Here is a 26,464-nt window from a genome sequence, read left to right on the forward strand (position 1 = left end):
ACTTTGCTGATCGGGGCAGATCTAACGTATCATCAATACGCAGAAGGGGGTATACATCCCGTTTAGTTACGCTGTTCAATTTACGGTAGTTGATGCATAATCGAACTGTGTTATCTTTTTTCTTAACGAGCACTACGGGAGACGCCCATGGACTGATGGAAGGCTGAATAACGACATCTGTAAGCATCTCCTCTACTTGCTTCTTGATGATCTCCCTTTTGGTGAAACTCGATACGGGTGCTGGCACACCAGTCTCGTGGCATCCTCTGTTATGATTCTGTGCTTTGAAACAGACGTGCGCCATACCTTCGAAGAAGTGTAGAAGCAGTCCGAAAAATCCTTTAGCAGGGCATATATCTGTTTCATTTGGGCTTCCGGGAGTCTCGGGTTGACGGTAATTGATCTGTTGACACTGCAGGTTCCTGGCAGAGCATTTGACATTGTCGTTAGGCTGCATAATTCGGTCGCTACACAGAACTCGTGGAAATAGGCAATAGCTGTTTCTTGTGCAATGTGTTGGAATTCATTTCCGAAGTTCGTAAGCGCGACATCTGCACGGCCATCGCTTAATTGAACAAGACCCCGAGCCACGCAAATATCTTTGTTGAAAAAGAGCTCTATGTTTCCCTCCGCTATGCCTTCGCGGTCGTAAAATGTTTCATTCTCCACAAGAACCATTATGCTGCAGCATGGCGTCATAGTTACATCATCATCAACGACACGCAGTGCTGCAAGATGTCGCTCCTCCGATTCTTCCACAGGTATAGCTTGTTTTGTCGAGAAAGACACACTGGACCTATGTAGATTAATGGCGCCATTAGCTTGTAGAAAATCCATTACCAATATAAGTTCCTGTGAACATTCTGGCAGTACAATAAACTCAGAGACGAAAGTGAAGCATTTTATCGTAAGTGTTGCGGTGCATCGGCCAAGGGGCATAATAAGATGACCACCGGCCGTGCGTATCTGAGGTCCAGTCCACTGCGTCAACTTTTTTCAGGTGCTTCGCCATCTTGAAGCTTATTACTGAATAATTAGCACCGATGTCGACTAAGGCATTCAGCTCACATCCGTCTATAATCAACCGCAAATCTGATCTAATCATTTCATTTCTGCACCTGTTTACTGGAATTATCTCGTTGATGCACTGGAACCGTGTTGGAGGATCTTCGTAACTCTGGTTACCAGCGGCCTCACCTCCACAGGTCGCTTGCTTCAGTTTTCCTGGTGCGGGCTTGGTGAACGACACCTAGGCGATCTTGGAGGCGCACGTGGGCTAGGCGATCGACAGCGCATGGGCGAAGGTGACCGTGGTTGATGTTGGCGAGGAGTAATGGGGCTTTGGCGCATGGACAAGTATTCTTCGATCTCTACTGGTCATTCACCGTATCGGGGGCATGGTGCACTTAAGGGAAAACCCCTTAATCCAGCTTGACGATATGGGCAGAACCTGTACAGGTGACCTGCTTCTCCGCAGTGAAAACACAGATGCCTGCACTCGTGGTCACGCCAGACGTCACTTTTCCGGGGCCTTTGTTCCACAAGACGAGGTGCACTACGTGCTGGAGGCGGATAGGCAGCCGATGGTTCCAGCAGATGAGGTGCACTGCGTACTGTCGGTGGGTAGTAAACAGTCGTCGCAACTGATCCGCTACTGTGTACCGCAGGTTGCCTCAGTACGTTGGCGTACGTTGGGGTGCGCCGCATCGGCTGTGGCTCACGCTCTGGATCCCGTATGACCTGCCTCAATTCGTCCCGGACAACGTCGACGACAGATAGTGCAGTTGGAGTCTGAAGTGTCTGCAACTTGTTGAGCTCTTCCCTGATCACTGACCGGACGAGCTGCCGCAGGGCTTCAAGGTCGTTCAGTACGCCTCCAGAGAAGACATGGCAAGTGCACAGCTTGCCTCACAGTTGTATTGCCGAGCCCGCTGTTCCAGCGTCTTTTCGATGGTCGTTGCTTTGTATCTGAACTCGGCGACCGTGCACAGTGAGTTGCGGACGTGAACTCCGAAGAGTTCTTGTTTACTCCACGCGTGAGATGGCGCAGCTTCTTATCTTCACTCATGTTTGGATCAGCACACTTGAACAGGCAGGACATGTCCTCGATGTACATCACCACGTTCTCGTTTGTGAGCTGGTTCCTAGCTTGAAGTGCAATTTCCACCTTTTCTTTACAATCTGTGCTGGCATATGTTGCTAGCAGTTGTCGAAATTCCTCCCAAGAGGACAAAGAGGGTTCGTAGTTTTCATACCACATTTTTGAAAGGCCTCCAATGCGAAATATATGTTATGGAGCTTCTGTCTTTTGTCCCATTCATTAAAGCCCGCCACTCTCTCAAACAGTTCCAACAAGTCTTCCCCGTCTTCGAACGAGTCGCCATGGAATGTTGGTGGCTTGCAAGGTTAGCTTACGACCAGCTGTGCCAGTGTTACCTGTCTAGTCATTGTGGCAGCGTCCGTTGTCTGAGTTTCCCTTGGCGTGAAGAGACGAGGGACAAATTCAGGCGAGTCACCTTGAAGACGGCGGCTGGTCCACTGGTGCACAGGTGTCAGTTCCACGGGATGGACTCGCTGGTGGTCGGGGCTACGCTGACTTTCGTTCGTGGGGCTTCGACTCATACCCCGCGCCTCCACCAGAAATGTAACAATGTTGAGGAATACAGGTTAACAAAACAACATTTATTAACGCCGAACCTGTGCCCACAACTAAAAGTCACTGCGGTCGTGAAAAATCCCCAGCAGTCGCGTTCTCAAGCTGGCGTCAAACCATTTTCTTTCTTTTCTCGTGATACCTCGCACGCGGGGCGCATGCGAGCTGGGTCCAACCGGCTACTCGTGCCACGAAGATCGCTGCCTGTTGTTACTGAACAACACCGCTGAATGGCGTGCAGTGTCCAATACGAAGGGCACGCAACTTGAATGTGACCAAGTTGTCGCGGCAATGTATATACAGTCAAACCCACTTATAATGACCCCAGATATAATGATTTATCGGCTATAATGACCACATTTCTGTATAATGATTTATCGGCTTAACGACCACATTTCTGCATAATCTCGATTTTCCAACCCTGCCTATGGAAACGGCTTCCAGATGTAGCAAACATACTTTTTAAATCGGCATGCCGTTACAACAAACACTGCAAACCCGGTCACGGCAACAAGAACTGCATGCACGGCAGCATGGGTGCCCCGCTCCAATCCAATCCCAAAGATGACACAGCCTTCGAGACGAGCGAGCAACCACTGTGCGCGGATTTCGGAAGCCACGACGAAGGGCACGCGCCTTCAAGTCATGCCTCCAGGGAGGAGGCACACAGCATAAATCGCATGGCGCAGGGCGTGCACTGGTGCAGGCAACCGTAACATATCGGATGCCACAATGGCGTCACCCTCGTTCTTGCGCAATTGCCCACGCGGTGCCCCGTGCATTACGCCTGTTTCAATGATTTTGAACAACCATCTATGTCATTCCACCATAGGAACAACACAGGCCAGCTCAAGCATTCAATTCGATGCAGGCCGTGTCCGGGAGAACGCTGCACCACAAACTGCTGCCAGGCAATGTTGCAAAGGTTCGGCGGTTACTACGCCATCAGATCACTGTTTTGGTGATTCTTTTATGTGTTGCCGATTGTTGATAACGGTTCACGGTGACACTTCACCTTTCGAAAATTGAAATTTTTTCACCCGAATCGACACAGATACAGTTAAACCTCGAAATAACGAAGTAGGTAAAATCTGCAATTTGCTTCGTTATGTATAAATTTCGTTATACTGAAATTCGACCTTGTATGCAAGTAAGTAATTCAACCATTTGACCATCTGAGTCCGCAGAAGTTTACATTTATTGCCTCAGCATTCCTTTGCTGCGGAAGCAAAATGTCGTTATATTGAAATCGCATACAAACACAGTTATACTGAGGTTCTAATTACATGGTGTTCTACAGACAAGAGGCTATGAAAGTTTAAATACTTTGTTATATTGAGAACTTTGTTATATTGAAGTTTGTTACATCGAGCACTAACACAATTTTACGGCGCTTGTGTGGCTGAGGTGCAGCCGTAATGCCTAGACCACAATGTCAGAGACCTTCACAGGATGGTGGCATGCCACAGCAGTTTCCAAAGTTTACGCCTTTCAGCCAACTACAACGCTTCACTCTCGTGTGCAGAATAAGGTCATGTCCCACCGGTAGTAAAATATAGCACAAGCCCTCGAATAAAAGATGGCCACTACACATGTAGTTTCAAAATGACAGGTGGTCGGAACTGGGCACTATTTTTAAAGAGCTATACGACACCGGATTTCATACTTTAGATGGGCGTTTCTAATGGAAGTTTGCAGCGAAGTGTGGGAACACACTATGAACAAAATTGACATTGAAACTCTGGTTTCCAGACCAAAGTGCTGCCGAATTTATGACTGCTGATGACAGCTTCAGTTCAATTAACTTTTTAAGCATTTTTAAGGGAGAGTTCATGTATAATGAACTACTGATATATCGACCCCTTTTCACGGAACTATCGAGTTCGTTACAAACAGGTCCAACTATTTATATATATATATAAAAGCGAGTAATGCACAATATGCATCAGCGGTTAACATGAAACTATGTTACAATAAATGCAAGAAACAGCATTGTGAAGAGTCAACAGGAAATAAAAGAAGGGAGAAATTACGCCATCACCATGCAACACTTATCAAACAATAAAACAAAACAGGACACTGAACACAAGGCAAGAGAATGCTGTCTCAGGAAAAGAACATTGCAGTAGGCTAACGAACAGTAAACAAACATGCTGGTATTTTTGTGCACCAACTGAATTGTATAAATTGTGCATCATATATGATACACCATGTAGTAAGGAGTTAAAACGTGTATCCCAACCTTCACACTGGCTAAGTGTAAACCTGCTATGTGCCAGAAGCATGCGGTAAGAGTTTGTGCAACCTTGAATATAGGTACATACTGCTACCTGCATGCAGCCATTGCTGTTCCACATGCAATGCTAGCGACAGGGGAGGGCACTAGTTGGTGAAACATCATAGCTAGGCGTGCCGTTTCGTAATGTATCTAAGATCACGTTCCAAACATGACCCCACACTACCTGTCCCTTGTTATGCAACAAACCAATGCATCCGGCCACGACAAACTATGTTGCAATCTTTATGACCGGCATACTAGAATTGAACTCCAGCCATGAGAATGTGGCTGATGGCAGTGCCGAAAATCGAACCCACGACCTCACGTCATCAATGCCACTAGACCCAATTTACAGCAAAAACGTCACTTCTTTAGTGTACTGGCCGCGACCTACACTACTCATTAAATTACGGGGCTCAACTTCCCAAAGCAATGCACAGCCTTGCGAAAAACGCTGTAGTTGTGGGCCACAAATTAATTTCGGACCACCTGAGGTTTTTCAGGCAGTCTTCAAGAATAAAGAAAAGGGGAGGGGGAACCGCAGAGCTGTGTCAAGAGTGTGCTACGACTAGGGTGGCAATCTTGTACTCACTTGTTCCGTGAGCGTAGCGTCCTTTTCGAGGAATTGAACCACACAGTATGCCAGCTGCAAGCAAAAAAAAACGAGAAAACATCAATCAATGACATGCCTCATTTGTCAACAAGCATCGTGTCATGCTGCATTGGCAGTTTACCATTTCTGAGCAGCCGCTATTACACTGTGTTACACTGTGTTGCACTGACCGGGCAAAAAAGCTAGTGCATAAACGGTCAGAGTGCATGATTAGGACTCAACAGGGGCCACCTAAATGCCAAGATATTCCGGAGACAGAACTGTCTACAAGTGGCCAGAAAAGTTCAACACTTTGCTCCATACACATGCAGTTGCATGCAACCTGTTCAGTTTGTGTTTCAACCACAAACGCATTTCAGTCCTTGTTGTCATATTTTACCTGTACCAAGTTCTCAGATTGAGCCCATAATTTTGTAAAGTGCATGAAACTCACTAAAGAATTTAAAATTCTGAGTCCTTCTACAGCTGTACACTTTCCGTGATTTTCGAAGATGCAAGAGAAGTGGTGCAACCAAGTTTTCAATGGACAAAATTAATTGCCACCTAAAGGGGATACGTGAGCATGTCTGAATAATCAGTTGGTGACTGTAGAAAGCACCATAAAAGCCAGAATATAAGTCGCTGCGAAACATAAGTTCCCTCTGGCCTTGTGGTGAATAAGACTGAAGAAGAAAAGAAGCAGCAGATCCATGAAGTCAGAATCTAGATACAGCAAAGCTATGTGCGAGTGCATAGTCGAAACACGAGTTTGTGTTTATGGCCGCCACCACCGCTGCTGCTGCGAATGCACGAAGACAAATGCCATTTGGTGGCGTTCCAATGGTGATGAAGATCATGGGGCATCCTAGCGTTTTCTTTTTTTTTGTTTCTTTCCATCCAGGGGCACAGCCACCGTCGCTGCTGCTGCAGAGGCAAGCGCCGTCTGGTGCTGGTGCAAGGAATCCAGCGGCAGTGGCATCACGCGCATCCCCCGCTGTGATTGGTTAGTTTATTCGGCAAGGGAACAGCCACGCAGCACCCCCGATCATGAAAACCCAGCGAGGTTCGCAAAGAAAAGCTCCACTTTTATCTATCAATAAGCTCATTCTGTGCCAGAGACAGAAGTCCTGCAGAAACTCCTCTGGGAGTTGTCTAAATATGCATAAGCATTGTGCCACTTGCTCGTCTTGACACTGCCTGGTGTCAGTATCAATGTTATCAAGCTCGATCCAGGGAGCACAAATGACAGCGCTTTGGTGACACGAACTGGTGTGGACAGCGCCGCAAGATGCATTGATGATGCAAGCAAAGCACTGCAGGTGGTGGCACCAGGTGCAGTGATGACGTTCCAATCACTATAATCGTTATCGCTCTTTAGCACGTTATCAATCCCATCAAATCGTAACGAGCCGTGACCAAACTTACTCGGCTGGCAACACCGTCACGCGGAGCGTGCCTTGAAAGCAATCTGCGATGCCGACAAAAGTGCCGACAGCTGATAGCTTCACGCACTGTGTTCTTGCCGCTTAGTTAGCATTGGAGAGAGGCACGCGGGTCCGTATCTTGAAAGTGATCCTGTGAAAGTAGCTGAGTGCGGCATGTGCTGAGAACTCTGTGAGCACTGTGTTCTTGACGCTTCGTTGGCGTTGAAGTGAGATGCAGCAGGAAGTTGAATTCGCTCACTGCTGTGGGCGCCATCTTGAAAGCTGTCTTACAGGACGGACAGACGGACTGTTTTCTCATAGGGTAAACACACAAATGCTTATGCATTTAAACCTGCGTGTGAACTGTCAGTACTGTATTCACTCACATAATAATTGCACTTTCTTGTAAAAAAATTGACACAAAGTCAGGGGTGCAATCTTACGCGGGTTAAATTTCCTGCGAAAAGAAAAAACATTTGTTTTTTCATCCCGCATTTGTTGCGGAATGACAACAGGTCAACAAACAGCCGGCTGCTGCTGTAGCAGTGCAGGACACCAAAACAAAAATGGTGGCCGGCGGGGCAAGCCGAATGCACCGAACGAGATTTTTTTCTTCTCGCGAGTACATTGCGCGCACTGAAACAGTTTCTTACGTATCAGTAATGAATAATATCGTTAATATTGGCTAGTTTACGGCAATAACGTAGCCATGTCCACTTTGAGGGGACGGAAGAAGAGATGGGTGCGCTTAGCTGCCAGTGACATAGAAACACATGGCGGGCATGCTGTGGACACTGCGGCATTTATCTTCGCTACTATCCTAATACGGCACGTTTCGGCTAAGGGTGGGCGAATATCCTAGCTGTCTTACAAGTGTTGGCGTATGAATAAGGTACACTTCTCCCTTGCCAAGGTAAAAAGGAACAAAACAGTGCCACTGGGGGAGACCTTCTCTCTGACGCCGGAAGAACATTTGAAGCGTGGAGAGGAGGTACTTGAGGCGCTCCGCTCCGCTGATCTCACACTAAAGCCAGAAAAGCGTCACTTCGGTTACGAAGAGCTGAACTTTCTCGGGCATGTCGTGAACACAGACAGCGTACAGCCGAACCTAGACAAAACATCTGCTGTTGATGCTTTTCAGACTCCTCGTGACAAACGTATCAGTGTAAACATGGCTACTATCATTGCTGCTCTCGATTTGTTGCATGCCCACGAGTGTAGACGAGAAGAATCTAAAGGCGCCTTTTTTGTTATTGTTGTTGACCGCAACCATTATAAAGCCTACAAATAATAAAGCTAAGGCAAATTCGGTTGTACTTTCTTTTTTCATGGAAGTGCGGAAAGTGGTCAAACAAATGAAATGGGGCATCTGCTTAAAAATGTTTGGTGCGTGCAGACCGCTTGGTATGTCTTGAGTCGCTCGCATAGCATTTGAGAGCATTCGACAGATGGTAAGCACGGTCATCATTAGCTAGACTTGGCACACGACATATCGCTAAGGCAAGTTCAGGGTGCGATCATTACACGGGAAAGAAAAACAATCGAATTTTGACGACAAAATTTAGGGGTGCGATCATTGCGCGAGTGCGATCATTATACAAGTAAATACGGTATTCTTGTCTGGGGACGGCCGTCAGTGCCTTTTGACATACCGCAGCACATCATTGTCCTAGGCATTTGTTATGCAGGTATGGGCATGCTCAACAGTGTCATCACGCAATTAACGACACACACTGGGCACCCGAGGTACACGTCCACAAGCAGTATAGCTGATCTGTGGCATGCTCTGGTGACTGTCGGTCATTCAGTCATTTTAATGGCCTCCTGTCAATAGCAGCTTCAAGTTTATCGCGCTGCGTTTCAGGTGGTCGACGAGACCGCTCTTCAGCGCTGTCGCTTTGTCCCAGTGGATAGTTGTTCTTCTGCCGCAATCTTATTGTGAAGCACTAAAAGCAATTCCACTTCTGCAGATGGCTTTTTCAGTCGGGAAAGCAACGCACTTACGAACAAATTCAACCACCTTTGCGATGAATTGGATCTACCATTATCAGGAGAAATCGTGCCCAATGTTCCCGAGAAAATTTTGCCACAGCGTCTTTAAGTTCAGTATGAACAGCGTAGCGGTAGCGGAACAATGTTTTCAGTGAAAGTAGACAGCTGAACCGGCCTCCTTTCTGTTTACAGAAACTAGACAGTGCTGTGCTGCCACCCTCCCATTCATTTCCCCATATTTTATCGCATCGTTTTCAAAGCAGCACTAAAGTCAAGCCAAGAACCACTAATTTTAAACCATGAGACAGGGGTAACACACGTTCGCACAGTGTTTACAAAAGTAATGTGTTTGCTACACCTGACTCTTCTTATGTTTCGGTTTTCTTTTTCCTGGTCTCACAGTGGCCCCACGACAACTGAAATTGTGCCTAAGACCGCTCTACAAGAAGAGGGGTAACTTTACAGCTAGTTTGTCTGGAAAACAATATACATACTACAAACAAACCCAAGAATGTGGACATGGGAACAGCCACTGCCATAGCTCAATTGGTAGAGCAATGCAAGCTTAATGTGGTGGTTGTATGTTCGTCCCACTGACAGCAAGTTGTTTTTATGCCCTTTCATTTCCCATTACCTTATTATTTCTACACTTCAATTAAAAATTAGATAAATTCCCTTACACTTTCCTTGGATTCATTAACTGTCTGCTTCATATGGTTTCGACTAGCAAAATCCGTTCCCCTTCTCGTTCGACCTATGCACCGGTATTGCAACATTCCTCCAAAACTCACCCCCAGGGGGCACCCCAACAACCCACCTGTGCATGGTATAGCCCGAGGCACTTGGGCTTGTGGAGCGGAATGAGCACCTTGACCAGGAACTGCTTGTGCTCAGCCTTGAGGGGCAGCGCAAAGCCGTTGATGATCGAGCCCAGGATCTCCAGCAGCTCGCCCACCCCGTTGAAGTGCTCTGTCTCATAGATGAACCGCAGGAAGATGTTGTTGATCTGCTTGCGGATGAACGCCCGAAGACCCAGGAACTTGCCGTAGATCCGGTGCAGCACCGTCTTCAAAAAGTCCCGCTCCCGCGGGTCCTCGCTGTCAAAGAGCTCTAGAAGCTGCGCACAAAAAAAGGCATCGCGTGAGAGGTGGCGGAATTCCTGGCTGCAGCTTCAGCCACACTTTTCTTCCGCACAGAAAAGACTTATCATTTCAAAGGGAAAACAATTTGATCGTAAAAATTAAAAAAAATACTTCACTTTAAAACTTGGTACATCCCCACAACGTTATAGCTTCAGATAGCTTCTTCCTCCAGAGGCGGTGCATTTGTCCATTATTCTTCAAAATAAACTTTAAAAGTGAACCTCTTGCACATGCGATTATTGCATCTTGATTTGCAGGTTTATAGTAGAGTGATACGGACGTAACTTTCATGGTTATTGTGATGCTTTAGTGATGGTAAAGAATCAAACAGTGTCAAAACTTTTTATTGGGAGATATTATGCCAATAAAAACAAGCAGCACTCAAATCCCAATGAAAGTAGTGTACGCAGTTGCCAGTCACCGAATCTGAACTTGTGGTCAACTTCAACTGCTATTTATACATGTCTCTCCATACATTCCAGAGTGATCTCTAGTGCTCACGTACGTTCGAGAATGTATAACACTGTTGTCATCACATGCACAGTCTAATTACACAACGTTCTCGGTACAAATTCAGACAACATCCAAGAAATGCTGCGCACAGTAGGCATTTCTTGTGCAGCACGAGAAATACTGGATAACAGTGATGGTCCATTTAAAAACATTCACCGGCAGAAACAAAACAATGCACACACGACAATGTACATATTTTATTATTTCACTGAAACACCAGGATGGAAACGTAAAGAGCAGCTCTGCTGGAGACATCTGGTGATGTGCTCACACAACAACATGCTAAAGCATTCGTCTGCTACACGAGACATTGTGGTCAGTAAAGGAGTTAATGTTAAAATGTGATAAGAACCCTGCGTGCTTTAGGTGGGCAGAGTCGCCACAGGCTGTTGCCATAAGCACTGCTGTTTGTAGCTCTATCCTAGTATGCTGCTAAAGCACAGCAATTCTAAAACTTCATGGCGGCTAAAATGCTCAGACGACTTTCAGCAAACGAAAGTTCAACATCAGAGTCATGATGAGAGCCCAGCTTTAGCAGATCACTGAATAAGAACTTTGCAGTCGTACTTTCACTACAACCTGCCGCGGCGGCACAGCAAAATGCAAAAGCACTTGTGCACTTCAGGTGCATGTTCAGGTGACCCCACCAGGTCTAGCCATTTTGAGCTGACAAGCCAACGATCGTGTTTGCAAAGAATTACATTGCTAAGTGGTGCGGAAAGGCCTGAAATTTCAATCCGAACGCTGTTTCCCTCTTCACTCACGGCGAATCCGCCCGGAGAGGGACGATGATGTAGTCATGCCCCTGTGCCTATGTAATCGTGTCTGCAGTGTGACGTCGCTCGTGGTGACACGTGACTTCGACAATTATTCAAGACAACATCTGTTATCTGTGCGATCTGTTGCTTGAATTGACGCATTGAAGTTTAGAGAAATAATGAAACACACAAACAGAATGTCTGCATGTTTTCTGCTTTACTTCGCACCGAAGCAAGAGAGATGTACTTCCGCTTCGTCTGCTGGTTCCCACGGTCGTATGGTCACGTGAGCAGGTACCGAAACTATGCCATTTTCTACCGTGTTCCAATGCGTGATCATGCTATGTGATCTGCTTGTTCTGCCTCAGTATTTGTGTAGCACTGAATTATACCGCTAGTCATGTTTTCTTGTGCACAGCACGCAAAATCGTGTGCTGTGCGAACGAGGCAACAGCTTGCACGCGGTCAGCAGAAATGCGTAGCGCAGGAAACAAAAAAAGCAAGGAGAAAAAAAAATGAGGCGGGGCCTGTGACGTATGCATCACGCGATCCTCGAGGTCTGGTATGGGAGAACGCAGGGAAGGAATTTCGCTTGCAAAGGCTAAACGGGGCAAGTAGAGAGAGCGTCTTGCTTCGCAGTGGAACCCGCCTGCTGAAATCATGGTTTAGTAGCACTGAAATATTTCTATCTCCGCTATTAATGAGCCAATTTGAAAAATTTTTGCGAGAGAATGCTCCCTAGAGGACACATAACAGCATATAACCAAAATTTGCTATGTGTCCTGGAGAGGGGCCCCTTAAGTACCCCAAATCATCAAGAGTAATCTGGGGTGCCCCCACTATGGCATGCCTTATCAGATTGTTGTTTTGGTACGTAACACGCCAGAAGCCAACTAAGTTTCTTTCACTCTCATTATAACCTGCACGCTGCAAACACTAGTCTACAGACAAGATACAGCTACATATACAGTTGCCAACTTAAATTTTGGACTTGGAGGGGAACACCTTAGAAGTCTGAACATACAAATTTGCCAGAAGCGTTTTTATTCCGCTAGTGGCCAGGAAAGCATTGGTGTGTTGCTGCATTCACGTACATTCACGCATGACATGCTTAATCTGTATTTTGACCAACGTCACGTTGTTGCTTGAGACCAAGTACGATCAGTGCTTGCACTTTATTATCACTTTATTAGCCACACTTTATTAGGATTATCTCACGTTTCTCCGCAAATGTTATTGTCTGGCATTTAGCTTGCTTCACCATTGGCATTGGAGTAGACATTGAGGCTGTAGTTCAGGCACGTACCCAGGGGGGGCCGGGGGCAACAGCCAAACAGGAAGGAAAAGCAAAAATTAACAAACTTTACTATTCTTTGTGAAAATATTTACGACTGAACATCTTTTTATTTAAAATGTAAGTAGAGAAAACGCCGCTGGAAGTGGAGAATGATTTCGTGTGCTTTGAATGACGCTTCTACAGTTATCAGTCAAGCCGCCTAACGTAGCCACTTCTCTATTATACTTACAGTCAACGACTGAATTTTCGGACGCCCAAATTTTCGGACATGCCTGATATTTCGGACGTCTTCGCGGCACCGCCACGAGCCCCATAGAATCAATGTATAAGGACATCTGAAGTTTCGGACTCTCGAACCCCCCGCCGTCCAATTTTCCGGACTTTTTGACGGACGGAAGGAATTTTTGGCTCCTCGCGCAGCGCCCTTGAGAAGGAAATCCACTTGCAGCCGAAGCATATCACCGCTTTGAAGCACAACTAGCCGAATCTAGTCGTCACACACCGATTTGGTCTGGCCACGCTGGCTATGTTCATCGCCGCACTTCCGCCTCCGGCGGAGTTTCCGGAGCGGCGCCATTTTGTTTGTTTGTTTGCGCAGGCCACGTTTTGGCTAGCGTGGTGTGTGGTTGTCTGTTGTGTCAAGTGTGCTCTGCGACGCTAGGCCTAGGTGCTTCGATGCTCGTGAGCGAACTCCACTGTTCGCAACTTGAGGATTTCGCTTGCCTTTGATGGCGCCCACTCCGTCTTCGTCGTCCTCGCCGATGGCATCGAAGCGCGGAAAGCAGTACCGTCGGACGACGTGATCAACGACCTCCGCTCTGCTGGGGTCTCCATACCCACGGAAATAACTTTTGAACAGTTTGTTGACGCTGACAACGAGCTCGACTTCCGCGCAGAACTGACTGACGAGGAAATAGTCCGTCGGGTTGTGGGGGATTCAGAAGACTCCGATGTTGAAAATGAGGAGCCAATGCCTGCGCCACCTACAGGCGCCGAGTTGACGCGAGCACTGTTGACTCTTTCATCGGTGTACAGTGCTGACATGACCCTTGCTCAGATCGAGGCGAATATGATCGCATGCAGCCGGAACGCCGTCAAAACAACAATCGGAGAGTTCTTCAAGCCACTGCAGCAATAACACCGGCTGCCCGACGATGCACATGTACATAATAAACCGGCAGTCGGCTGCATACAGAGTTTTTGAGCGCCTCTTTTTATAGCCACTTCACTGATGCTGTGGCAGGGTTTCGGAAGCCTGTTACTTCGCCCTTCACCTCTAGATCTGAGAAAAAAATAAAAAGGGTGCGTTTTTTTGCATGCATTCATTTTTTCGGACTGCCTGAATTTTCTGACGTTTTTACGTTCCCTAGAGGGTCCGAAAAATCGGTTGTTGACTGTATGTGGGTGTTTCTCTAACCTTCTGCGGTGGGCGCAGTACGTCTAGAACCACAACGTCCTGCGCTCTACATGGTCGTACGGGACTGGCATATCTGTCCCTACCCGTGTATCTGTCCCTGCCTGCGTACCTGTGAGATACACCTTACTTCATTTCTCTTTTGCGGGTTAACATGTCATTATGGCGAACGGTGGGCATTATTCACAATTGTACTAGTAAAGGTACCCCCCTCTCCCCCTTCTACTGCATTTAAAAGTTACCTTGGGTTTGACCCCACTGAAAAAAAATCCTGGGTACGTGCCTGCTGTAGTTAGTACGATTCTATTGCGAGTGATAAAAAACTTGCAACAACAGACAATGAAAGCGCTCAAACTGTATTGCTACATCGCATGTAAAGGATCAAACGCCAGACAAAGAGAACATGTATGACAAACTGCCAAATGCAGCCTTTACGACTTAGCAGCTAGACTTGGCTTGGCTTTTTCTTATGGTTTGAGCACAGTGTGACTATTGAATCAGCTAAGCTTTGCTACTTTTGTTTTCAAGAAGATGATGTATTAAAGTAAAAAACATTGCTCTTTCTACTAGACTATCATGGAAATAGCATGCGATGTGAATTCAGGGTCTGAAATATTGAATGGCGCACTGCGAGTGCCCCAAAATTTCAGCTGCTTGGAATACGCCAGAGTCTTCGAGATGTGCTGTGCAGCTATGAAGCTGTACAAATAAATGAGCTCATCCGAATCATCGGTCAGGGGCTGTGAATGAAGGAGGCCAACAGAAGAAGAAAGTAGTGAACATCGCTTCCCAGAAGGGCCATCTTTTTGTAACTTAAAGCGAATATGCGGGGCAAAACAGAATCACCACTCACCTGTAAAACAAACTTCTGGTCTATGACTCGCTTTCCGTGTGCTGGCTGGAAGTCCGGAGACTCCAAAAACCGCAAGAAAAACTCGTACACAAGCTGCATCAGGAAGGGGAAAAAGAAAAAGAAGAGAAGATAGGACATGATTTTGAGAAAGGCAGGCTGTAAGGTTACTTCAGGACAAGTTCACTCCAAATGGCTCACCACACCTGCAAGAGCTACAAAGCATGGTTCCATTCACCTACGGAGCACTCAGCTAACTTAACGCAACCATTTGATTGCCATACTGCAGGCAACTATCAAAGATTTTTTATGTTACTTCAAAAAGAAGATCACACCAGAAAAGGAATCTGGTTTACAACCTGGGAATGTGTTGCAGGCACAGCATGATGGTGCACAGTCAAGACGGAACTAGTTCTGAACAGGCAGAAGCACTACAAACATAACTGCAACAACCATACAGGTGGTTTGACACAAGGTCAGCTTTAACCTTCAAATAGTTGCCTTACTGACGCCTGCACTGCGCCCTCACCCTGCAATTTGCTAGCCTCCTGGTTAGCTCAGATCGTAGAGCAACCAACCCAGAAAGGAGTTGGCGTCAAGTTCAATCCCCGCATTGTTTTTGACTCAAATAGCTAGAAAAAACTCTGACATTTCGATTGTTCAGCTACCATGAAATCAACAATTAGTGCATGGCTTTGTCTAATCTTCATGCTTGCAGCTTCAGGCATTCTTGTGGCTTTGTTCACTGCGGTTCTGCCTTTATTAGACGAAATGTGAGCTCGAGCTTTAGGCTTCCCTTGCATGCACGCCCCCCCCCCCCCCCCCCCCCCCCCCCCTCGCCCCCCTCTGCTGCTGATATGAATGACACTGTAACACAGTGTCCAAAATTCCATTACCTGCAAATGTGGCCAGGAGGCCTCTAACGTGGGGTCATCTTCTTCAGGATCAAAATCTGGGTTTTCGCTTGGAGGTAGTGTCCGAAAGAGGTTCGAAGAGATCTGCAACGACAGGGAAAATGCAAAGCTCGATGCATGACATGGCACTTGCTTAAAAGACAGAATAGAGCGATGGTTGTCATTTTCAGTCAGCCAGCATTCGAGCACAGCTGTAGAGAACAAGTTACAATCCAGACCCAACTGCGATGTCCTGACTCAAGCTTACTACAAGATGCCACAAAACAGTATGCCCCTCCCAGATTCTGTGTGCCCAATTATGCATGCTGAGATAGTCCATCGACAACAAGAACACTGATGACAGTACTGACATTTAAAATGTGTCCCATGCACCTTGAAATACTTCTGATAGGACCTAGCTGTGCTCTATATTTGACTAATAAGTGTAAATGTTAGTAATACGAGTTGGAAAGCAAATGTCTATGTGTATGTGCTGTTGGCGCCAGTATCTCATCCGGTGCCAATTCACTTCTATCATTGTTTCTCAAAATATTTTGTGTATTTCAAGCATATTTTTTAAGTGGATAAATAGGTGCATTACAAGTATGCTAGACATGAAATAGTTCCATGTTCTCACATCTGATGTTCCTCTACATAGTTTTCACATGGAGTCCATGTTCAACAATCTTGACAAAACACACTGTAGAATTTAAAATGCTTAATACGTTCCGCAGTTGTACACTTCTCATGACCTGAAGATGCAGAAATTTAGGTGAAACTAAATTTTCAACAAACAGAATTAATTAGCGCCTGGAGAGGACACTGCCAAGAAACTTGCACTGCCCATCAAAACCCCAATACTACTTTCCAAGAATGTGTCAAGATTGTGCATCTCTCCAGTCTCATAACTGGCTACAAAAAAAAAATGTGCAGCAAACAGCATTCTTAACCTATCCAGGGCCATCAGCCACTGCACAACTGAATATTATAATTTCAGCATATGCGCTACTTTTCAAAATGAAAGGGACACAGACAGAGACAATGGACACACTGAAATGGTTCACTATTGGCAGGTCTTTCATAGGCCTGTATGCCTTTTATCTCACAAAAGTAACCTTTCTACCAAAATTCCTCCCAAATAACCTGCTCCGCAGCTTTGTTCAGCAAATATTTTGTCAAATGGTTATGCTTTACCAGTACAAACTGTAATGCAAAGAAGAAAAAGAGCCTTAGAGAACACATGTTACATGCAATCAAATTAGAGGGCAATATGCAAATTACACCATAGCCAGCATGTAAGACTGGTTTAGATACAAATCAACATTTTACAGAATCAACTGTTACAAATGCAGGTGACCCTGAAAATGAAAAAGCAAACTCTAGTAACTTTCCCTTTATGTTTTAATTTATACCGATTATACAGAAGCATTTTGACAAATGTGTGTCAGCGCATGTCCTCAAAGTTTTACCCCTCACACACTCCTGGCCCATTTGCAGGCTGTTCAGGTGTCCAGATTTGTGCTAAGGCATAACCTTATCAGGCACAGCATGCACGATTGTGCATGCCAAAATAATGTATTGAATGCCAAAAGCACTGACTAAAATATTTAGAGCGTGTTGCACACGTCTTTGAACACCTCTGGATGGCCCTATGCTGCAAGCGTGAATAACAAGTATGAAGTGTTTTAGTAAAATGAGCTGGGAGGCTGTGCGTCTTACAGTAGACATATTTTTCAAGTTGCTAACTGGATTGGTGCCTTCCCGGTACGCTTGACATGGAATAGTTGACGTTCTCATATCAGAAGTTCCTGCAGAGAGTTCTTGCACAGAGTTCACGTTCTGTAAACTTGACAGAACTCACTCACAATTGAAAATTCTCAATTTGTTATGCAGCTGTACGCTTTTCTTTCTGGAGATGCAAAATATGCGGAGAAAATGAATTTCGGATGTGCAATTAAAATTAATCAGTGCCAGAAGGGCATAAACGCAAAGACTGTTTAACAGTCGAATAAGCCCCACCACCCCACTTCCACCCTCTCACAATGTTCTGCAGCCCGAGAACCTCACCATGCGTATGATCTCCGGGTAGACTGGCTCTGTAAGCACCCCGCGGCCAGCAGTGACATAGTCGACTAGCTCGTTCAGTGTGGCCCTCTTCACCTCCTTGCCCTTGATGTCAGCCACGGGGTCCATGAAGTCGAATACGACGCTGCACTGACGCAGCTTGCGAATCAGGAGCTCCTCCTGCTCCCCGGCACCAACATCTGCACAGAGTTCCAGGGGGGGTGGTCAGCACGTGAACACAGGCATTGCCAGAGCTATTGATGCAATTGATTCTGCTAAAGATAACTTGACGTTACATACTGAATCTGCATTGAAGGATGACTTATTTTAACAGAGAGGGTGATGGGACACTGATGCACTGATGAATACTGTTTTTTTTTCATATTTATCCGATTGTCCAAACAAGCTTTTGTATTCTTTAAAACTGATGGTAGCGCTAAAAAGGATGGACACACGATGAAAAGACGACACGTCCTTTTTAGCGCTACCATCAGTTTTAAAGAATGCATCACCAACTAGCCCAGCACCAAGTTTTATTGAAGCTTTTGTATCATGTACAAAACCTTATTCCACATAAATTTAGATGCACTGTTTGCATGATACCGATATAAACACATAATATTCCAAGGATAAATGGAGTATGACGACTCTTGCCCATTTTTTTTTCTTTATAGCAAACCATACAGGTTGCTATAATAAAATTTATAGTGTTATGGAACCACCAAAACAAAGGTAAAAACATTCGTTACTCTCTACAGAACAGTTGCAAACACTAGCTTGGAATGTGCACACAAGAACCAAAGGAAAGCTTTGAATATTTTAAATGTACATTATCAATGAAAATATCACCAGCCTATCTTTATATCCACTGCAGGACAGAGGCCTCTCCTAGAAATAAATCACCCCACCTATTTTCCTGCCATCTTCACCTGATGGCAAACCGGATACTCTTCTGGTTGACCTCCCTGCCTTTCCTGTCCTTGCTTTCTCTCTCTCTCTCTCTTCACCTGCACTTCCCTTTCCCTGGCACCCATTCTGTAACTCTAATGGTCCACCAGTTATCTACCCTACACCTTACATGAGCTGCCCAGCTACATTTCATTTTCTTAATGTCAACTAGAATATCAGCTACCCCCTTTTTCTTTCTGATCTCTTAACGTTACGTCTAACATTTTTCGTTCAATCGCTCTTTGCAAGGCCCTTAACATGTTCTCGAACTTCTTGTGTTAGCCTCCAAGTTTCTGCCCCATATGTTGGCACCAATAGAATGCAATGACTGTACTCTTTTCAACAACAATGATAAGCTCTGTCATTATCTGGTAATGCCTGCTGTATGCACTCCAACCCATTTTCGTTCTTCTGTAAATTTCCTTCTCATGACCAGGGTCCCCTGTGCGTAAATTATTTAAACATACTCCTGCAGAGACTCTACAGCCTGACTGGCAATCATGAATTCTTGTCCCCTTGCCAAGCTATTGAACAGTACATTTCTCTTCTGCATATTAATCTTCAACTCTACTCTTACACTTTCTCAGTTAAGGTCCTCAATCATTTGTTGCAATTCATTCCCAGTGTTGGCTGAAGAGTTATGATGATGATGAAAGGAAGCACCATGGTGCACAAGTGATATGTGACTTGACATAACTTTACACCTGCAAGTTATAGTTATAATATATGAAGTAGCTATTCCGTGGAAAGTGTTACAGATCAAAAACAACTGTGTTGCAAAACACACTAAGTGAGAGTCTAATGACTGCATTACTTGCCTAGCCATCACAGTGTTGGCTGCTAAGTATGATACGCAGTGCAGCATCACTAGCATCACTTAAACTTCCACATAAAGGTTGGTTTATGACCACCTCGTGCACCATGGCGCAGTGCCAGCAATGTGAGTGCTGTACTTCAGATTGTTGCTCTAAGAGGCAAGAGAACCTCGCGTAAGGTACAAGGTGTCGTAGCACAGACAGAAAACGGACGCAACTGTCACAGAGTGTAGCAAAGGCAGCTACCTGTTTGCGGTAAATAGAAGAGCACCATCCAAATGGGTGCACGCTATCCACCGTTATCAGCCAGTGCTAGACGGCGCGCACGATGCGCTAGAAGCGCTTTCACAAAGGAACTTCCTTTTCCGGCCAATCCCGCTTTTTCTTTTTCTTTGTGTTTTCTCTCCGTCTCTCCGAACTCTTTCGCAAAAGATGACACGCATCGCATCAGTTGCTGCCGTCATTCAACAGCCGCGCCCACCCCCCCCCAACCTCCCTTCCTTTCCAAGGTCGGGCGAGGCGTTGGGGTGTGCAACGTGTGCATCCCTTCCACGCACACGAGAGTCGGAACAAGTGGCGGCAAGAGCGGTGCATTGTGACAACTCAGCCGTGGGCTGCTGACGGACGATGGCACGGCAAACAAAAGCTACCTGTCATGCCTCCCCTCCTCCCCACCGTTTTATAAAGGGAAGCTGAACTGCTAGCACTGACGACACAAAAGAAAATAAATGTGCACAGACTGCTAGCACGTGCCCGAAGGACCCCAAAGGCAAACTGTCTCGTTTGAGCAGTGTTTGATGTGTACCACTGAGGTCTGAAACACAGACCGACTTGTACACCTCCTGTGGAGAAGAATGATTTCTCATGTCGATTTCTCGAGACCTCCGGATGAGACACAGACTATGTGCAGAGAACGAAGAGATCATGTTGCATAGCTGTCATAAGGAGAGGATGTCATAATGGTGGGGCTTCGAATCTTATCAAACGCAAAGTGAAGAACACAACGATTATTGTACTGGTGCCCTCGTTGTGACACTGACCACCAAGGGGGAATAGGAAAGATAAGTTATCAGAGGGCTCCAGAGATGACGGTGATCATCATGAACTAGAAAGGACGCTGTGGTGAAGGCCTTTAATGGAGTGCTGACATGGCATTTTTTACTTGTGATTTCTCTGTTCTGTTAAGTGAATGCCATAGCTCTCTATGCCTTAGAAAAAATGTGGTGAAACGTGAGAGCACTAAGCAATTTAGTCATTCATGTTTTCACAAACAAGTTTGTTTCGTTACCCACCACGTCATGAAATGCTGGCTTATGTCCCTGTGATAGCTCTGCACATGTGTTCTATGACTGCCAAACGTAGTGGTATAAAAATATGGGCTTTGACTTTATATTCAGGTAGTCCAAGTACTAAAACAAGAGAAATCAACTCCTCGATGTTTTAGTGTTTCTTTCCTGAAGAGCTTGCTCACGGGTGCCAATTATCCCAAAATTTTTCTATAAATATTCCATGTTTTGAATATTTCGATTCCCTATTATAAACTTTGTAATAGTATTAGCACACCTTCACTCATACCTGTCCTACTGCTTCAACAAAACAAGCCACTACACTCTGGCCTTGCCGCTGATTTAGACAGTTCTTAAAGTGTGGCTTTCTAATCTAACCCCACTTCATGCCGTTTGTTCGATGAGTATCCTGCCTAACAGGACACAGCAAACTGGCCCAAGAGCCCAGAACTGGCCCACAAAACAGTGGCAGTGAGTGCACACCAGTGCCCTGTGCAGTAAGACATTCAATTGTGACATAAAACCTGTACATACAGCGTCATCTCGTTGGTATCTATAAAGCACACAGGCCTCTCTCTCATTACAGTAGCGCATGACATTCAACAACTTATTTGATTTTTTAGTGAGTTTCTTGCATTTGGGCTGCCCAATTCTTGGCAAATCCCTCGCACAACAGGTATATATAAGCCCCACCTTTATTTACACACGTGTTGTACTTCTCTCTGCCATGCACTTCTCACCCCCCTTCCCTCAACAAGCATCAAACGTCGCCTTTATCCAAGTGACAACTTCACGTCAACATCTAATTAAATTCTGGTGTTTTACATGTACGATTATGATGCAAGCTGTAGCTGAAGGGGAGGGGGGCTCTGGATTCATCTTGACCACCTAGGGTGCTTTAATAATGTGAGCATGAACCCAAGTGCATGAACACTTTTGCAACTTCCCCGCCCCCCTCAAAATTTCGGTGTTTTACATGTACGATCATGACGCATGCTGTAGTTGGGGGGGCTCTGGATTCATCTTGACAGCCTAGGGTGCTTTATTAATGTGAACGTGAACCCAAGTGCAAACACTTTTGCACTTCCCCCCCTCAAAATTTCGGTGTTTTACATGTACGATTATGACGCATGCTGTAGTTAGGGGGGCTCTGGATTCATCTTGAATGCCTAAGGTGGTTTAATAATGTGAGCGTGAACCCAAGAGCACGAACACTTTTGCACTTCACCCCCTCAAAATATGAGGGGTCCAATCCCACCACAGCCGGGATCGGACCTGTAAGCTCAAGCACAATGTCACAGCCACTAAGCAGTGCAGCGGGTTGCGTCGACCTCCCAACAATGCGCGTCCACCTGAATTGGTGCTCGCATTTCGGCATAGCCTGTGAACAGCATAGCGCATAACATAAACATTGCACAACATTTAAAGTTGTGACTTGTGCAATACATTTAACATTGCATGCAATTACACATTGCATAGGATGACGATTAGGGTACCTGCAAGCAACAAATTTATTTAACTGCTTCACAAAAACGTCACTTGAGCAGAGTCCTCAAGATGTGCGTAGGATCTGCAAATAATTTTCACAGTTCTAATGACTCAGAATGTATCGGCTAGTGCGCAAGACCAATAAAAGAAACGAGCTGAAGCTTTCTTTAACAAACACACAAAACTGAGTGCACTTACAACTTGTACCCAGAACAATGCCAACAATTTGAAAACATTGGGAAACTAAGCAGCATACGACGATCCGATGGCATTGCAGTGTGAATGGTAAATACACAAAATTACTCTGCAAAGTAGGGCAGCGCAACAGTGATTTTTGAGGTCGAATCGAATACGAATCAAATGCCACCAGAACCATAGTCAAATCAAATCAAATATCCGTTACTTTTTGAACAGTTCTCGAATAAGAACAGCTGTTTTCAGCATTAACAAACAATGTTCATATCCTAGAGTTCACAATTTTAGCAAGTTTCTGCCACAAGATTGCACGTTTAAAAACTTTAGTAAAACGTTCAATTTTAGAATTCGGAGCAAATAAGCAGTCTGCTCGCACACCCAAATTCTCCATAGAGTAAGAATGATCGCACTTAGACGGAAAAGTCTGTCTTCCTGAGTGATGTAATAGTGTGCTCTACTACTAAATTCTAATCTTTTATGTGTAGTACAATTGCAGGGATTAAATTTATTACTTCTGCTCTTCTTATGCTTGACCACTCATGCCTGAGGACTATTCAAAAACTATTAGGAAAATATTCATATTGAAGAATATTCACTATTTGATTCAAACACTGAATCAAATAGGGAATTATTCATTAATTGAAATTTTGAAATATCTGCACACCCCACTGCAAAGCGATACATTGTACATGCCAGTTGAAACATAATTCAGCATCAGTTCACATTTCTGAAGTGTCATACTGAACCTTCAATCCATCTTGTGGGTCATTTTCTGCTTCTTTTATCAAAATCCACGAAGAAAAATAAAAGGGGGGGGGGGGCAACAATCCACCAAGAACTGAGCTGAAAAACCAGCAATATATAGAGAGTTGGTTCACATTCACGTCGACACATGAACACTTGCTTGCACGCACCCCACAATGCACACAAACATTCCCAGAAAATTTGTGGAATACACAAACTGGAAACCAACTCAAATATTCTGCGACCTAAGCACAGAACCCGGACACAAGCTAAATATGTGCAGCAAAACATCTGCACGCACGCAAGCACACACATATGAAACAGACACACCAAAGACAAAGCACGGACCAGTGCTGTAACCACTATGGGAGGCTTAACAGGTGGACGAGTAGGCAAAGCGAAGCAAAACAGAAGACAGCAAAGCATGCAAACACCAATGACAACATTACCTAAATAACATTGACCAGCACGAATGCTACCTTCACGAGTTAAATTTTTTTCACCCCAGAGTCTCACCTAGTATAATCTCGCTTGCTCTCGATATGTGCTTGCAACCATTCTTTCCTTCCTTGCATTTTTGTGCCAGCCGTTGCCACGCATTACACGCCTGGTTTCCTGAGGTCATCAACGTTTGTACGCTTGCTCGAACCAGGATGATTGAGGACCGAAGAGTGCCCAACACATGCTGCTGCAGCAGCAGCGATGATAAAACAACCCTCTCCTTGGGAAACGTGATGACTTTGAACCCGGGGAAAGGAAAATGTGACCGTGAAAAAGCCACAGCAAAGGCAGGAAAGAAAGAAGAAAGGTTTCGCAACTCAGTAATAGGATTAGCAGAGTCCTCCACTCCGAGAGCCCGAAGCCATATGTGTGTAAACAAGGCATTCAGAGAAAAAAAGAAAAAAGACACAGCAGGAAGGAAAGGAATCAAAAAGGCAAGCATTTTCTCGAATACATCTCGCAGCATTTTGCATATATCTCGAAAGAGAACTGAAACAAGATGCAAACTCAAGTTCAACCAGAAATTGTATTTCCAGCCCCAGATTAACACAAATAGCATTCAGTTTCAAGTGATACGCTTATGGAGACATCTGCTTCGCAGGGCCAAGTGTACTGCCTGCAGTTACATGGGGAGCAGGAACTGGTGGACGATGCTAAATGACGCTAAATTTAGACGGACAATCAAAACAGTTTGCTCATTAAAAGAACCTGTTGCGATGCGGAAACTGACATAACCATTTATCGAGTCGATCTCTTCCTTTTTTGACAAGTGCTGAGGCGGGATAAACAAAGTGTAATGCCCAATATGAAAAGTACACGAGAACGTTGCTATAAAACCAACACACCACTTTTATTCCAAAGCGAGAAAAGCCACAGACATGACACACCAGGCCAGGCAGCAAGCCTGTTCAAATGATCAAAATAGTGATGCATGTAGGTTGCTGAAAAAAAAGTATATAAACAATCAGTAACCCTGAAAAAATAAGCAGCAGATCCCTGTTGCCCTTTCTCAATCACGGCAATGGGAGTGAGAAAATGAGCACTCATTTCAGATAGTAAAACAGTGCAATGGTAGTGTCCGTATAGTACAGATGACCCATTTAAATAATAAGACACGTACTGCTGGTAAAATAACAAGCCACAAGATAGAGAAAGCAGTGACAGGATGGCAAGCAGTGTGACGATAGTGTCAGTGGCGGTGCAGAGGACTCAGCGGGTTTCTATTCTCTCTCAAGCTTGGCGACGAAATCGACAGCACACATTTCAGCGACAAAGTAGTGCGACAACAGTGTCAGGGGTAATCTGGAGGACCTAGGTGAATAAGACTGCTTGCGAAAAATAGCAAGTCGAAGGATATCAAATGAATTGGCAGCACGACATTGCGCCGCCCCATCAATACTTTTCAGCATCTGGTTCATCGCTACCTTACTCTTATGCAGCCACTCACTGAACAGCCAAAGAATGTGCAGCCTCTATGAGCAACAGATCTCTTGGCCGTTCTCCCAACAAGAGGAAAGGTGCCAAAAGCTAAAACAACACACATGTGGGTAAATCTTGTTCCAGTCATGAAGACAATGGCATTACTGCAGGTGCCCAGTTATAGACATCGTCAACAACCTTACGAGATAACTCTTTGGACATAAAAATTGAAACCAATAAGCTATAAAAAATCAGCAACTGTTCCAATAACCACAGGTTAACACACATGTGCTACTGCTAATCATCAAGGCACTGGAGGTAATTACTGCATTTCTATGGCAGGAAACAGATCACTAATTGCTGGGGAAAAAGCCAATCTTCTCGAGTAAACCATGGCAACGACCATATCATTGCACCATTGAAACCACGGTCAACACCTGTCAGAAGACTCTGGTTAAAAAAGAATAAAAAGCAAGAAGCCCATTACGGTAATCAAAACTCATAATGGCAGTGAACAATTCAATTTGTACAACCAAAAACAAGCCACACCAACTGTCTGGCCCCACCATACTCATTAATAGAACCTCCAACCAGCAGGGGGATGAAAAAATAAGTGAATAAATGTAGTTATGTAGGGATTTATGGCAAAAAAGCAACTGAGGCTATGATGCACCAATCACAAGGTAAGATTTTATACACAGAAATGTTTGAAGCAACAAAATTCATACTTTCATAGTTTATTTTTTTTTTAATTTGCTTCTAAAAATTAACAAATGCATCGTCAAGAGATGCCAGTGTGTTCTCCAAGAAGACCAATGAGGAATGAAGTAACGCTAGTGTTTCGTGAAGTTCATGACAATGTCTTTTCTCCTCCCACGACGGACACATTACCAAAATGTGGTTCATAGTAAGAGGCTGCTGGCATCGATTTCCACAATGGCTTTTCTCCATTTCTCATTAAAAAAAGTGTGTGTGTGTGTGTGTGGCTAATGTGAATGAGACATAAAATCACTTCTGTAGAGCATTCCCAGCGGTGAACTAAGTAAATAAATTTGAAAAACAAAGAACGAAAAGGCAAGTTAAGAGGAAGCTTTAGCTCGAGTGCTCCTATCTAAATACATGTAAAGGGAGAATTCGTTTTTCTCAGCAACCACTGCACCAAATTTGACGAGGCTTGTTGCATTTAAAAGAAAACCTT

General features: G+C 45.0%; 1 protein-coding gene across 2 annotated transcripts in view; it reads right to left on the reverse strand.

Annotated features, from left to right (window-relative positions):
• Positions 1-26,464, reverse strand: part of LOC126544608 (serine/threonine-protein phosphatase 2A 56 kDa regulatory subunit epsilon isoform-like) — a 67,035-nt gene that overhangs the window by 25,061 nt on the left and 15,510 nt on the right. For both annotated transcript variants that reach the window (XM_050192037.3, XM_050192039.3), the window contains exons 2-6: positions 17,874-18,070; positions 15,810-15,911; positions 14,917-15,009; positions 9,757-10,056; positions 5,524-5,577 (exon numbers count right to left, since the gene is read on the reverse strand). In XM_050192037.3, the coding sequence (XP_050047994.1) occupies positions 5,524-5,577; positions 9,757-10,056; positions 14,917-15,009; positions 15,810-15,911; positions 17,874-18,070 (746 nt within the window). The remainder of the gene's footprint in view (positions 1-5,523; positions 5,578-9,756; positions 10,057-14,916; positions 15,010-15,809; positions 15,912-17,873; positions 18,071-26,464) is intronic.

This window comes from Dermacentor andersoni, chromosome 10 (genome assembly GCF_023375885.2).
Source record: "Dermacentor andersoni chromosome 10, qqDerAnde1_hic_scaffold, whole genome shotgun sequence".
NCBI lineage: Eukaryota > Metazoa > Arthropoda > Arachnida > Ixodida > Ixodidae > Dermacentor > Dermacentor andersoni.